This window comes from Geospiza fortis, unplaced genomic scaffold (assembly GCF_000277835.1).
Source record: "Geospiza fortis unplaced genomic scaffold, GeoFor_1.0 scaffold23, whole genome shotgun sequence".
Lineage (NCBI taxonomy): Eukaryota > Metazoa > Chordata > Aves > Passeriformes > Thraupidae > Geospiza > Geospiza fortis.
The window spans coordinates 5139951-5156378 of record NW_005054303.1 but is presented as its reverse complement, the minus strand read 5'-3'; the positions used below and the strand labels follow the sequence as shown (position 1 = coordinate 5156378).

The following is a 16428-nucleotide window of genomic DNA, read 5'->3' as shown; positions in this document are numbered from 1 at the left end:
GGTAGATGATTCCAGTATTTGATCACTCTTTCTGTGAAAAACTTCCTCCTCAATTCTAGCCTGTATCTCCCTTTGTGCAGCTTGAGACTGTGTCCTCTTGTTCTGTCTGTTGCTGATTTGTCCTTAAAGTGGCCAATTCAGAGCTGTTTAGACTATATTTTTGAATCAATTTAGAAAGACGTTTCAGATAGGAGCCTTCATAGACAGCAGTGGGAGGATGATGCAACCTCTAAACTTCCACAGGCTAAATCAATGGCAGGGATCTGGCTAGGAGCAGCAATTCTGCCTTAGTAAAAATGTCACCTTGTAATTACAGAGCTTTTTCAGAAAACCACAGACTTTTAAAATAGTTGTGAGTTGTTTAGGCTTTTTGGGGGGAAAAAAAGAAAAAAAATGTGGAGAAAAGGAGGGAATGGAAGAAGAAGGAAAAGGAAAAAGGGGGATAAAAAAAATTACTTTTCTAAGGGACACAGCTATCTGAGAAAATAAACTGCTTGGGATGAAAGCTATGTTTCTACAAATGCTCCTGACTCTGTTTTCACCACTTCTTCTACCTGTTACGCTCATTTGACTGTCTAGGCTGAAAGCTAGGGCAGTCTGCTGAAGAACATCCAGGCTCTAGCCCTGTCCTGTGCTCCTACCTATTTACTGGAAGTAGATCCCTGTCAAAAGATGTAATGGAGCATTGCAGTGCTGCAGCCCAGAGAGGTCTCTGACCTGGGGCAGAGCATCCTCCCCAAGGAGGATTGATCTGACCCCAAAGTTTCCAGATCAGAGGAGAGACATCCCTTTACTGCACAACTTTCCAGGGAAAGGCAGAGTAGAACATCCTCAATGGTCCAAAGGAAAAATGGCCATACTACATGGAACAAAGAGCTTTCACTGTGAGGAGGTAAAAAACCCAGCCCTATCAGGAAAAAAAAAAAAAAAAAAAAAAGGAAAGCAATTGCAGCTTGGTTTAGTTTTCTTGTTTGAATTGGTGTTAGGCATTTGCTGAGCTTTTTTCTCCCCACTAATTTCCTGTCAGGATTGGCAGCCAATGACTCACTTGCATTCACAGATGAGTATCACCAAAACATTAGTCTACAGCTCCTCTTCTCAATACTTTGATTTAATCACACAAAGCAACCCCCACACTGACCCCAGGAGTGCAGCATTATTCAAAGCACTAGGCAAAAGCAAGGCCAGGTATCTTCCCCTGATGGCTGCACATATTGCTGTAATAGAAGCTCTAAAATCAGGTATTCTAAGTACCCTGTCTTCACAGCAGCTCCCAGAGTTCATGGCAAATAGTGAGCAGCCATGCAAAAGAACTGTCATCTCCCCAAAAATTAAAGACCATGATGAGTGTTGGAGAGCTCATGTCTGGAGAGCCAAGCTGGCAAGCCAGTGGGTCTGCCAGTAGATTCTCACACCCAGTGAGAAAGCCTCTGTGGTTCATTTTCTGATCAGCAATGTTGAATTTATTTCCTGTGTACTACAGAATATGGAGGATTCAATGGACAGACAAAAATTAGAGAAAGCAATTGTGGGTCCTTGGGTTACATTTTTAATCTCAAGATTCCACACACAACCTTGTGGTTCCAACACAGCAGGTATGCAATACATGTTTACCTAGCAAGGACCATGTAAGCAAGCATTACATATGTTACTGAGAAACTGAGGAGGGTTTTTCCTGCAGCTGGCTTCCTGCCTACCAAGTTATGATGCATGACTACAATCCTTAATGTTTGACATCAGAAACTGCCGTGCAAACACCAACTTGACCGACAACTTCTCTAATGGGCAAATCAAAAGTAAATGAGAAAAAGGGAAGACAAGTGACCCAATGAAGAACCAACAATTTGTCATTTGGGATGTTTTATTAGGCAGTTTGACAAATTTCCTGCTGGTTAACTGATTAAATTTACATTCTCTATTTTTAATCTTTAATTTATTTCATACTCAAATATGATTGTTAGCCATTAATCAATAAGGTTTAAAGTGCTCATGATTAATGGCCAATGCTTTGAGTATAAATAAGAGATTCTGTGATGCTGGGATTTATCTGGCTCTAGAGATTGCAGGATTGCTCTGAGTGCTCATTCTTTAGTTACAATAAAGCGGGACTGGGAGAATTGATGAGATTCTGTGCCAGTGCTGTGCTGAAATGAAATGGCAGCAGCTATTTAGGATCTGCACGAGGTAATGACAAAAAAAAGAAACCAAAGGGTTAACAAGACTATGCCAACAAGTAATGCTGGAGAAATTAGTGAATCTCCGGGCTATAGACAAGCAGGCATTTACAGCATCTCCACGGCGGAAAGAACCGAGGCAGGTTAATGGAATGAGCAGGCAGGGCCGTGCCGGCTCTGTGGGGATGCGGGCAGAGCCTCTCGCTCCGTGGCGGAGCCGAGCCGCGGGCCGGGGGCAGCGGGAGCCCGGCGGGGCAGCGGCACAGACAGGGTTAACCAGACGCCTCCATGCATTCACATGCTAATTGTCAAGATAGTGTATTACTTGAGGAAAGTAATTTGATTACTCGAAACTCCCACGAAGGAGGCGAGCTGGTGTCCTTCCATCTGTCGGGCTCAGCGAAAGATGATGAATTGAGCTCCGAATTCACGTGTGATGAAGTCACTGTCAATCCCCGCCAGCCCAGCCCGCTGCCATGCCCACCGCACCGAGGGTAGCACCGCAATTCAACTTTCCCTGGGAAACCCAGGAGGCTCAGTAACCTGTTACTTGCTGCTGCTTGCTTTTGGGCTTTTTTTTTTTTTTTTTTCCCCTTCTCCTTCTTTTGTTTCCCCTCCCCGTTCTCTGCCTCGGCGCTACAACTGAGTCATTCCGGTGCCCATGGCTCGTGGGTACAGCGGGCTCCCGCTGCGCTCCGCTCCATTCCCCACTTGAGCCGCCGCTGCTCGGCTCGGCTGGTGCAGATGTGGGGCTGGCTCGCCCGCGCTTCGCAGCCACTTGCCGAGAAGCATTCGGAAAGCCTTAACTATGCATAAATCTGCAGAGTGAATGTTTTCTTTCATTCACTTGCTCCTATTATTTGATTTCTTGTAGGCCTCTGCGGCAGAAATGGAGAAAATAAGGTAAGTGAGACAGTTTATTTACATCTCGTTATAGAGAAGAAATGTTCTGTTGCACAATGCACAATACAGGCTCTTGGAAAATATTTTGCTTAATACGATCAGAGTAGAATAGTGGATTGCATGATGATGCAAGGCAAGCTGTGCTTTAGAGACAAAAGAAAAGGAATGTGGTTGTTCTAGTAAATCTGTTTTGCAGGGATGTCAATTCAGAAAGCATGATTTACACACAAACATGTTTTATTGCCAGATGCAGAGCGTATTTGATTATATAAATGTTGTAGCCACTTGTCCATTTACTGCAAGAGCCTGCCATTCCATTTAATGAGCAAAGTGGATCAATAATTCATGAAAAAGCTGAAGAAAATATAGGCTTGACTTCAAAGCATCTAATTAATGTGGTTTGTTTTAATATAGCACTGTAACATTGGTGTTCGATTTTTGTTTTATATTGTATACCAGCCAGATAAATCTTGTCTCCTCTGTGTTTAGAATGTTGTCATACTGTACCAGTTTCTCAGCACATCTCTCTGCTTTAAGCAAAAGGAGATGGGTTTTATAACATAAGTTTTCCATCTCATGTCCTAGTGCAAGTCTGCTTTGGGGGATATTGCTTTTGTGTATGTTGTTGAGAAAGAAAAAGAAAGCAGAAAGCATTCTAGCCCTTTTTAATAAATGAATTAAAAATTAGTAAAACCTTGTCTACTAACACATTATCAAAGTGATAGGTAAGAAATTAACTTTTTACTACCCTTTAAATACTTTATGGAACTTCTTTTCATAATCAAATACACTGGCCATGATCATACTTGGTTTTACTGACAAGCCTAAATTCCTTCTCTGAATCTGATAACTCTGGTTAGTGACAACTCTTGTCCAAGAAAAACTTTTTAGATTCCTGCAGTTTGGAATGGCTATGCTGAGTTATTAGAAATGCAGGAAAGTTCTGAAATTCAAGAAATAGCTGGGCAAATGCAAAACAACAGAAATTTTATCAAGTGTTTAATGAATTCTGGGCTGGAAACAGAATCCTGTTTTTCTTTTGAGGCAAAGGAGGTTAAGTCTCTTACAGTGGACATGAAGCTGCATGTCCAAAAGTTACTAAGAATGTATTTTTAAAGCACTTACACACTTTTGTAGAGCCTCATGACAACAGAAGTATTGTAACTTTTGTACTGAAAGAAAAACTGCAATGTATTATGGATTTTCATGTATTTAAGTACTATAATGTTAAAGCTGTGAGTTTTTCCTGAGTAATGCCTGAGAAAGTGCCTCATTATGTGGACTGGTGTCTAGTAAAAATTCCAAACAATCACCTATAGTGTATGCACACTTCTGTCATGAATTACTCTCTTGAAAGATGCCAGTGAATTTATATTTACATCTTTGCTGGATAAGCATGCGTGCACAATGCAGTCTAACCCTTGTAATACTTTCCTGAGCATGCCTTGGCCTCTGCTTTTAGTGTTGCCTCTTGCAAGAATGGGCTGCAGAGCCCAGGAGAATGAGCAGAATGTAGTGGAAAAAACCCAATAATTTTTTATAATGAAAATCAACATTCCTAAAGTTCCATTTTCCAAGCACCACAATTTTGCAGCTGACAGGCTTGCCAGTCTTTACCTCAGTACTCCCTGAGTACTACACAGATGGAAGAGTCGACCCTGCCCCACTGAAATGAAGCAGGAGCTTCACTATTAACTCCACAAAGAGAAGGGTCAGGCTCTCTCAGGAGTTAGTTAAAATTTTCTGTTAAAAATTCTCGTGTGCAAAAGCTGATTCTGGCAGAGGTTTTTATCCCCATCAGCCCAGCAGGTGCAAGGCCAGTTCCAGAGCTCCCTGTGCTCCCAAGCAGAGCAGCAAGCCAGGCTGGGGCAGCTCCAGCAGGACCCAGGGCAGGAGCTGCACTGCTCCATCCCAAACTTCTCCAGGCTCCCTGTCCATTTGCATCCCATTCCCTTGGATTCAAACTGACAGAATCCTTGGCAGTTTAAGGAAACTATCTGGAGTCCTTATCTTAAATAGCTGATAAACTCAGAGCCTGGAGAAAATTAGATTTTTCTAAACTTACAAAAATGTGGTACCCAGGTAAAAAACAAATTACCCTGTGTTTTAACCACAGTGGCTTCAGAGAGGTCATGAAGAGAGATAACCTGAAACTAGGAGAAGAAAGAAAGAAACGAGAGGAAAATGGCAGGCTGGGAGGAAAGAGGTATTTTTTGTTGTATGCAGAAACCAGTGTAATATGGAAAAGCCATTCCCACATTCATTGTGTTCTGCCCTATTTCCTGTGCCCAGCTCCTTCCCCACTCTTTTTTGCTACCAGCTGAGGATGTGCCATTCCACATCAGCTGGGATGTGTTGGCCCAAGGACGAGAGGGTGAGCCCACACCAGCTGTGGAGCTGGGGCTCATGGAGAGTACAAGGCTCCTGCAAAAGAGGGAGGAGAAAGGGGTTCTGCAATGAGAAAAAAGGTAAAAAGCCTTATTAGAGAAACAGGACACCAGGAGCAAGGAGCATAACCACAGGACAGTGAAGCCAGGTTGAAAACTCTGAGGGTCAGGGTAATAGAGGTTTGCATTCCACAGTGCTCTTCAAGAGAAGAAAGTCTTTTAAATAAGAACAGATGACAATCCTTGAGAGCCCACAGGGCCAAACATTTTATCAAGGCAGCTCTGTAAATCTTTGGGTGAGCTTTGTACATTCCTCACCCCAGGAGAATGGGGATTCATCTGGGGCATCCCCAAGGACTGGGGCAGCCAGGCCCATTCAGAGAGAGGGGTGAATGAAACATTGGTCTGCTGGTAGCTTGTGCTTTGTTCAGCCATAAAATTCATTGAGCCAGGCAGCACAAGCAACAGTGCAAAGTAATACAAGTCTGATTGTCACATTCCTTCACTGAGAATGTGTCCAGAGCAATGTGATTCGTCTCACATAAGGCGGCAATAATTCCCCTTGCAGACCCAGGAGCTGCTGTGACCTGCAATGTCACATGCTGTCCTTTGCAGCAGGGGCTTGCTGTCGCTGAGCTATGTGTGGAAGGAGAAGTAGGAAGCAGGGGTGGGAGGTTGTCAATATTTAGCCTGACACAGAGACACCTTCCTCTAGAAGTAGAAACATGCAATTTTGTGCTAAAACTTAGAAAATAATCAGTTTTTGCAATGAAGTCTTTTCACTGTAAATGATTCTTAGCAGTACAGTGTTTATTATATTTCAAGGTACCAATATATTAGGCAGGAGTAAAGCTAACCACTAATCACAAACCTCTTGAGGATCTGCACTTATGTAGGTTGGCTGTGTATGGTTATAGAGTCACTTTAAGCAATAATTACTTCTGACTCCAGCCTTTTAAATACCGTTTTTTGGATCTGGTTCTTTTTCACGTCTATAAACAAGGACTGAAAATCTTAGTTAATAAAGTGAATTTCAAATATACCTATACTATCTTATTTTGACTCAGCAGTGTGCTATCTTTGGTGCACATATGCAAGAGAAGCGCAAGCCTTCCAAGCCTGAGGCCTTGTATGTCTGTGGTGGCTGGCACATAAAATTGCCAGTAGATTGGAAACTACTCCTTTAGCTCACATTGAGCCCATAGAATGGTTAAAAATTGCAAAGGAAGGACCAGTTCCACTGCAACTCCAGTACACACTCCTGGCTACTCTTTGCTTCCATTCCATCCTGCGTGAAATACAGGTTGTAATAGTCAAACTTTCTGAGTGAGGATGATGTAAGGTTTGGCAAAACAGATCTCTAGAAATACTTTATACACAAAGATTGATCAGCTTCTTAGCTTCCTTACACTGAAGAGTATGTCACTCCACAGGAAATGTCACTTAAAGAGACAGATATTGTTCAATAAAAGCTTTTCCTTTTTTTTTTTAATACACTCCTAAAATTTCAGTGACAATTCAGAAACTCTATAAATCAATAGTGTTAGTTCTAAGCTTTCAGGATCCACAACAGGCTGAACAGTATATCTAAAAGTACACAAAACAGGACACATCATTGCCATGACCAGCTGCCAGGCTCACAGTGCCCCCAAGGAGGCTGAGTTTCCACTTTACAATATAATCATGGTATTCCTCAACTGAGGATTGCTTTATTTTGGTAGCATCAGTAGGGGCACTTTACTAAGTACGCAGAGATCTCTGATAAAGTGACCTGTGTCTCAAGGAACCTGTGAGGTAACATCTTTATTTCACTGTAGTCCTTGTTTCAGAACACATGAAAGCAAAGTGGTTTGTTTTGCACACACAGCTGGTAGAAAGTCAGCAGCTTGATCCAAGTCTCTTGAATTTTTAGACTTGGACTTTTCTCAAGCATGTTTGAGTTCATCTGTGGTAAGGAAGGAATATAGGTTTCTTCAAAAGGAACATCAGAGGCACATGCAGTTCTAGGGAAAAGCCTCTGCCATGGTTTGCTGGAAATGTAAATACTTTCCTAAATGCCCACCTGATCATGCTGCCTTCCTTGCACTTGGTATAAATATAGCCCTCTTCATATGCTAATGAACACACTGCAATTTCCTGCCATCCCCACCTTGTCCTTATTCCTCTCTCAGCCTGTATCTACATTAATTTTACCACATACTTGAACACGAGGGGAGGATTTTTTTTCACAGAAAGTTAACCAACAAACATGGTTTACTTTGCCCTAGGTCTGGTCTTCACATCCACAGCTGATATGCTGGGAGCCACTGCCTTGTACAGAAGCAAAATGCCACAGGACAGCAGCAGGGCTGTGCAAGAAGCAGCTCCACCATCTGCTCAGCAGTGTCTTCAGGCTCTAGTTGATGCTGGGATGTGAAACCCCAGCTGTGGACACAGGCAAAGAGATGGAACAGGGCAAGCTCAGAAGAAACAGAGCATAGGGAAAAGCCAGCATGAAAGGGCTATGAGTTTGGGGTCACTAGAGGTGATGGTAAAAAAGTCATCAAGCTGGGTGAATTTTGGGTGCATTTTGAAAGATGGAGAAGAAAAGGAAAAGGTTAAAAAAGCTGCCCAACATATATTCAAACAGGTAAACCAGGTTTTCATTTCCCCTCTGTTTTGGAAGCTGTTTTTATCTGCCAGGCAGTCCCAGCAGCAGTGACAGCCCTGCCATGCTGTTTTCAGCACATCTGGTTTGTTCCTGCTGCCATCCAGGGTGTGACTGTAGCTAAAGCACATGTCTCTATCTCTCCCCCTGAGACTACACTCAGCTTTGAGTTTGGTGGTTGTCAAACATAGCAGTGGGAGCAATGGACACACACAGATATAGTCACAGCCTCCAGGGGAGCTACAGCCCTGGAACTGGCATGGGCTGAGGCTCAGGGCCGTGCTGATCTACCTATTCCAGTACCTCTGAGAATTTTGTTAGTGCTGTCTGAGGCACAGTATGCTTGTGCAGCTTGTCACACCTAATTTCCACTATTACTATTCCCTGTGCTAGTCAGTCAAACCAGCACTAGTTCAGCTGAGGAAGGAGTGTTGATGCTATGCTATGCTACAATCCTGTGCCCTGAGCTTCTGTCTGCTGCTTGGGAGAATGATCTAAAAGGCAGTGATGTCAGTATGCAAGGAACCATCCCCATCAGCTGATGTAACAAGTGTTGTGGTATAGCATCCTTTAGTTCTAGATAAATACTGAGTGAAGGAAAAGCATCCACCAAACAAGGAACATGACAGAAACAGAGGGCAGAACAGATTCAAGTTGAATGAAACCAGGTAGAGTTGTGTAAAGTGGCCTCCAGGGACAAGTGGGAGATGAGCAAACATCTGAAGAGACCCAGGAAGTAGGTAGGAGTAGATGAGCCATGCCATCAGCCAGGAGCTGCAGTGAGTCATGGGGAAGAGGCTGGACCTCAGTGATGCCTAGCTTACAAATAATGATCTGCCTACCCCTTTCTTGCAAGGCAAAATGCATCACTGAGCAATGCCATGAGCTTCTCAGAAAAGAAAAATAAATAAAAGAAGGCATTTCAGACAAATATTTAAGAAAAAAAAGGAAGAAAATTCCATTTTGTATAGTGCTTGTGATTAGTTCAGAACTTTGTATCATAAGGAGCAGAACTTACAGAACAGTTTCTTTTCTTTTGTTGGGTTCTCCCCCTTCAAGTTCCAAAGACACAATTATCCATGATTCTAAGAAATTCAAAGGTGGAAAAATTGGATGCCTCCCCTTTATTGCTATTAGGCTTCAGTTTATGTAAGCACTTTGACCAAAGCTACTGGGGGGTGTGTGCTGAACACTGAAAGCAGCAACTTGCAAGGCAAACAGTGGCAGCCACTGCAGCAGTAACAAAACCATCTTGTAAGCTGAAGGATATAAGAGGTTTCATGCCATGAACCCCAGATGGTTCAAGGACAGTACAGTTTGTGAACTGCACTTAAGTGTGTCTGTGGTGAAATCAAGTAGATTTTGAATGCTTGCTGCTGCCACAGCTCACAGACTGATGAAAGAAAGGAGACAACTTGTCTGCAACACTTTATTATGGGCTTTTTGCAATTTCCAGCTCTGCTGCTGCTGGCATGGCTTAGGCAATTTAATTTACCAATCAGTTCTTGATTTACACACAAGTGACTTTAGAATGCATTCAAATAAAACCTGTACCACCACATTTGATGCAGTGTTCTTTAAAAATCAAAAGCATCTGAAGTATATCAAAACTATTAAGCTTTTCATATTAAAAATTGAAAAGACTGAGTTGTCTTTATGTTTTAGTGATGATCTAAAGCCAGCTTAGCATGAAGTACAATGTGCTGAAAAACAGACAGTAGATATTGAGGTGTAACCATGCTTTTTGGAATTCAAGAATGGGAGTATTGTATAATATACAGAGCCCTCCAGCAGAACAGCAGGATCATAAGTGTCTGTAGCTCCTTGAAGGATTCCTCTCATGTGTATGATCATCCTGCTGCTTGTGTGAACTGCACAACTGTTGTTATTGAACTCTTCCAAGAGAAATAAGATCTGCCTCACTGAACAGTGTAGAGTCACTGCTCATTTCTTGGTTTGTAGTAATGTTTGTACTGGCATAAAAGTGAGGGCCTCCATGTCACATGCAGCTCTCGCATTCCTTAAAGCATGACTTTCTCCATATATGCATTTTTTAAGCTCTGAAAGCCATGGAAAAATCAAATTTTCATTGTGAGCTTGCCCAACTGTCACCATGTCAGACAAACCAAAATTGAGAAGTTGTGTTCAAGCGAGCATATACACACAGCTCATGCAGCAGACCTGCATCTCAGAGGGCAAGCAGTATCTGAGCAGCATGTTGGCAAAGCAGTGGCTGACTGGCTTACATGACATACTAGGACACCATGACTACACAAATGCCATTTCAGCTGTTCAGAGCAAAATGCAAATTTTTACCACCTTGCCTGGATTTTTCCCACTTTCAAAAGAAAAAAGAGACAGAGGAGGAGGATGTTGTAGCTTCAAATTTTTTTGGGAGCACTGAGCTCTTCAGGGAGTCACTGCTGTTCTACAAAGACCCTCATGTTCACAAGAAACTCTCATGACTCAGCAGCTCCAAATTGCTGCCTGCTGTTCAAGGCCAGTTTCATATCCATGTCAGAGCAAAGGGCCTTAACTCTGAAGCTTCCATACAAATGAGCAAATAGCTCATTTTATGTTTCTGTTAGCTATAACTGCCACTTAGATAAAAGGATCAGTTTAAGAAACTGCTTTATTTTTAAGGTATTTCAAGAACTATACTGGAATTCCCAGCAATGAATGGCTACTTAATCTTTTCCCTTGATACCACCCAAGAATTCGTTCTTGCAGCAGCCAAGAAGAGGAAAGGCAAATTGAAGAGTTAAGCAATCAGCACTCCTCTTTTCTATGCTTTCTAGTTTAAAAAGTGTTAAATTCTTCTGCTTCTATTTAACTCAGGTATGCTGGCTTAACCAAGGTATTGCACAAATTAACACAGTATTCAATGCTTTACTTGCACAGAGTAGTCTACAGATAAAAAAAGAAATTGCCTATGTATCTGCATAATTGGTCTTACTGCTAAGAAGTTCTACAGATGTAAGTGTTTGAAATTACATTTAAGTGGCACTAAATGTGTGGCATGTGACTTTGCATGTGCATACTTAACTAAGTTTGTAACTCCTGGGTCACTTGCCATTTGAGATATGATTTCCTCTTTTTGTGAAGCCTGTCTCTGTTCTGTAACAAGGAAGAAGTTAAGAAGTTTCTAAGGAGTTAATCAGAAACAGTCCAGACCAAGGTGTACCAAGTTCATTCCAAGATTTAGAGCAGATCCATGAATGGCTGAAAAATAAATATTTTGTAGCCTTGTCCAATATTCTTACCATTTCAATGTGAAACTACTAACAAGGTGCATTCATGGACAGAAACTCATCCTTAATGATGAGGCAAGTGCTGTTTTCTATAGGGAAGTTGGATTTTTGAGGCTACATTCAAACAATTTATAGCACTGAAACAGTTCTGTTCAAATTCAAAATAAACAGTATGTTTATTTTTGACACTCAGCTTATGAATAAAAATGATGCCTTTATTTGTATTTGCATTCAGATTTAGATTGATAAGAGACCAAGAAATAAAGAAGGAAAGATTGAGTCAAATACTCTGAAGACTGGATAAAAATGAGAAAAACAGCAAACTAGCCCAAAGCAATGCAAGCAGAGTGATGAAAGACAGAGCAGCAATAATATTTAAGTAATTACTTGCAAACAACATCATACCTCAACACACAGAAAAAATTGATTGTCCCAGTCACAAAACTGACCAGGAAGTTTTTCCACATCCCCAGATGGTCCTCTGGCCTAATTCTTCCCAGTGCTGAATTCAAAGACAGGCTGTTGCTAAAAGGGGTGCATGACTGGCCTGGGTGATTTCTGCCCAAATCTGCACAGCAGCTGGCCCTCAAATCCCACATTGCCATCTCCTTGCAGCCCTGCAAACACAGCTCTGGGCAGAGCCACACAGTGAAGGAAACACCTGCAATCTCAAGCCACATCAGCATCGTGACCCTGACAAGTCTGAACCTCTCCAGTTCCACTTCAGTTCTGAGCCTTCACAAACCTTTTGGAAAAGAAATTTCCTGGCTCATCCCTGTCCCTACTGTACCAATGTCACCCAGTGCAGTGGGCATGAGGGGCAGGTTTCCAAGTAGATTTTCAGGCCGCACTTCAAAATGTAGTCTAGAACAGCCCAGTTAATTCCAGTCTTTGGGGCCCCTACTTACCTGACAAGCTTGCAGAGGTCCCCAGGTAAATAGGGCTGATGAAGGAAATGAGAATGATGGAATTTTCTGTTTTCTCACTTGTGGAAGGCAAAAGAGCACCCTTGCTCTGCAGCTGGAACCACTGCAGCCCCCTTGCTAAAATGGCATTCCCAGCAGTGGAGCCTTCCCAAAGCATGTTTTCATGGCTTGGTCCTATTTTATTTCTTCATGAGATGCTGACATTGTCTTGTCTTTACATCAAATGCTCTTTATTAAACTCTTTCTCTCCAGAAGGCACCAAGAGCAGGAAGCCTCTTGGAGATACTCAGCAGAGCACAGTTCCATGGGAGGGAAGGACCAAGAGTCTTGGCTTTTCCATGAAGAAGGTTAATTAGTCCTTTGTGTAACTCAAGGGGTAGCTCTGGCAACAAACCATATGAGCAGGAGAGAGAAGAAATGAGTCATAGGTAGAGGAGACTGACGTGAGTTTCTTTGGACCAAATTTAGCTGACCTATACTGTTTAGCAACAAAGCAACTTTCCTCCCTCCCTGCCCCTCTTCCCTCCTTCTCAATCTACAAGAGAAATCACAACCTAAAAGTCATGATTTTTTTTTTCTGAAAAACTAAAAATACATTAAATTATAGCACTAAACAGGTACTCTGCTAACAAATGTCAGTTCAGAGGACTAAAGCTGTCTTGTCTACTGCATATGATGCCAAAAGTTCTAGATAATGGTAACTTCTGAAAACAAGAACATTTTCTTTCTCTGCCTTGACAAAGCTGCTGATGCAGGGTTTTACAGCAACTGTAGACTTCAACTTGCTTCCCTAAAACTGTGTTATGCTTTTTAAATTGATAAAGCCTCAGCAGATTCACTTACTGGAACTGACGGGCTTCACATGCTGTGAGCTTCTGGAGGGTTTTCTTTACAAACTAGAACTGAATATCATCTAAATGTAGCAGAAAAAACCTCCAAGAGAGATGTCCCATTAATTCCAGCACACAGTGACTTGGGGCTGTTTGAGAAAAACAGGGTTAATCTAGACAGTTTGGCTCAATATAGTTTGCTTTTAAGAACATTTATTTTCATCTAATATCATTCATTTTTAAGGCAGTGATAACCCTCCCATAGTCCAGTGTGGAAAACAACTTTTATTATAACCTAAGAATGTGAAGCAAATAAGCATCATTTTACTTGGACTCAATGAACATGGAAAGTTTGACTTACAGTTTTGATAGTAAAATTTTAATGAATGCTTTTCAGTAACACAATGTGGACTGGACTTTTCTACTGTGGCTTTGAGTTACTTTGCATTCTCATCTGCATCCCCCAAAGAGAACTCCAAATCCTAAAACAGTAAAAAACAAAGTCTACTAGGATTTTTATCTCAAGGTTCCTATAGCACTGAACTACTAATTATCATGGCAGGCAGAGCAGACAGTTCTGATCAAATTGCCAGCCTGGATTTGTAGACCATCCCATCTCCTTATTCATCATCTCTATAGGCACAATATTGGGAAACATCTTGAGATATAAATAGGCATAGATATGGCTGCATGCTGAATTCTAAGTAACTGAATGAATCTATTATTGCATCCTTGGAGGACTCCAATTTTTTCCCAGAACCAAAACTCCTTTTTGAGTGTTATCTACCTCATTATGCATAGATTAGCTACATTACATATTGGTTTGCACAGACCACACAGAAGCTGAAGAGTTCACTACAGCTTTGCAGAGATATTAATGTACAATGGAAAGAGACAAGAAAACAACATGTTCTTTTTTCTATAAAGCTATGCTATTTATACTTTTTTTAACATTTATATAAACAATAAATCACTCACATGATGCTCCTGTCATTCATATCCAGAGTATTTCCAGCTATAAGCCTGCATTCATGCACCCATAGTTGGCATGCAGCTGCGGCATGGATTTATGGCATAATTGTTTCCTTATACTTTTGTTGTGAGCCACTGAATTGGAGACTGGTTAACTATAACATTCACAAGGACAGAATGCATTGTTATTAACAGCAGAATCAGTAAAATCAACAAAAACCATTATCCCCTTACTAGTGGCATCTCTTTTTTAGAAAGCTGTTAGCTGCATTTTCTGCTCTTACCCTGGCTACTTTCTTCAGCACTAGAAATGAGGGCATTGGCTTGCAGAGTCATTGCCAAATTTAAGGGCAATTATGCAATGAAAAGAGGAAGAATGAGAGGTCAGAGATTGTACCTCTGCTTGAAATGCAGGTGGTGAAGGTGCTGCCATGACTGCATTGAAAATATGGACTGAGGTCCAGAGATTTGAAGCCTCTGATGGTCTTGCTCTGCAGACACAGTTTGCAGCCACAGTCATTAGGATGCTCTCTGAAGCAAAGTCAAAGTTCAAAGGATTTCCTTTTTTTTTTTTCTTTTCATTTTTGAGCACCAAGTCACAAATTACCATCTCCTCACAGAACACTCACAACTCTTTCCAGAGTACTGAAGAGTTGGAGTTAGAAGCTGGCAATCTTTCATGGGCAATGTGTCAGACTGTATTTTTTGTTCCTAATTTAGTTTAAACATGCTGGTAGACAACATTGAGAAGCTGGGAGCCACTGCCTCCCAGAGATGCTTCTATCAAGATGCTGTGGATCCCAAATCCCAGCCCTTGCTGACCCTGTCAGACTAGCAGGAATCCCCTGATGTCTGCAGACCACTGGGAGCCCTTTAGAAGGAAAATTTTATAAATGTGCAGAATACTGCTTCTATTTTTTTCCCCTGACTCACTCATTCTGCATTGCTTGACATTTTAACATATTGCCATATTAACCACCAAAAGTCTGATCTATGAGCATGACTTCAGACGTGTATTTACAAGAGTAGAGATGCAGTGGCATATGGACCACCAGCTGGTGAGAAGTAAGAATGGTACTTTGTGGAGCTTGAGTCACTAAGTAAATTAAAAAAAAAAAAAAAAAACCAAAAACCAAAACATCTCTACAGTCAGAAAGTTAGAGACAAAATTTTGGTTTCTTCAAACTGGAGTACTTTGAAAGGACAATGGCAGCAAAGCCAGTACTGAGACAGCACAAAATCTGAAGGCATTAAGTAAGCTAGAAATTATGTTGTTTATTATAAGAGGTATATGCAAACAAGATGCTTCCTGCTAAGGCTGTAAGAAATAGTACCACAGAGGGAGTGATGTGAGACAGAAAAAAAGAGTGATGACAGTCTGTTCCTCTGGAACAGGAGGAATAAAAATCACTTTGAGACCGAGGGTGACACTGGGGGAAGTGTCTTTCTTATTGAGGTCATAGCCACCTACACTCAAATGCAGAAGTCTCCAGCCTTTCTCCCCACCTCTCCTTAGTCTGTTGTGTTTTTCTCATGGTTTCCCACCCATTTGCCTTCTGGAGGGATTCTCCTCCTGCTCCATCAACAGCTTCACCCTTTCCCTCCCAAAATGTTGAGTTAGGTCTACAGAACATTAGCCTCAGGTATTTTGCAACCCAGCAGTTTTTAAGAGATTATTCTCTTATTTATGTCACCTCAGTTTGAGTGCTTCCAGGAAGTAGTGTGCTCCTTCTCATGCCAGTTTTGACCTTCAGACTATTATTTTTCATCATATTACTTCAGAAACAGCTGAAAACTCCATGCCTAAGGACATGCAAGTTTAACAGAGATTATTTTTCATCTAACTTCAGAGACTGAGGTTTACTATTCTGCGGGAATGCCAGTCTCTTTCATTATCCTTTTCACTTTTCCTGTTTCCCTTGAGGCCCAGGTGGTCATAAACCCAGGTTTCATAGGAGACCTCTGCAGTGTCAGTTTGCAGTGCTGTCACCACTGATCCCCCTATCTGTGCTCCTGTGTCAGCCCAGTTATTCCTGTGGCTTTCTCAGAGAGATGCAAGAAGAGGGAGTCTCCTGCAGCTCCGTCAGTTCAGCTGTGGATCAAAAGCTGTTTTTCAATATCTGGGAACTTTTTGGAGAAAGTAGTAAACAGAAAAAAAAAAAAGACGATTTGGCAAGGGGAAAGATTCATAGATAAACTAATTTTTGTAATGGGGAAGGGAGATAGAGAAAGAAAGGCCTGTTCCTTCAAAGAAAAAATAGAATATTGTCTCGGAACTATTAAATAACAATATAACTAATTACCAAAATAATTTTCTTCATGCTGTAGCACCAAACAG

At 41.6% G+C, this 16428-nt stretch overlaps 1 protein-coding gene across 3 annotated transcripts in view; it reads left to right on the top strand.

Moving 5' to 3' along the window:
* The first annotated feature begins 2539 nt into the window (after positions 1-2539).
* The window catches only part of BEGAIN (brain enriched guanylate kinase associated), a 113918-nt gene continuing 100029 nt past the window's right edge, over positions 2540-16428 (top strand). For 2 of the 3 annotated variants that reach the window (XM_031066292.1, XM_014311807.2), the window contains exon 1: positions 2681-3077. In XM_031066292.1, coding sequence (XP_030922152.1) covers positions 3064-3077 — 14 coding nt within the window. In that variant the 5' untranslated portion in view covers positions 2681-3063. The other variant, XM_031066291.1, reaches the window with a different exon arrangement.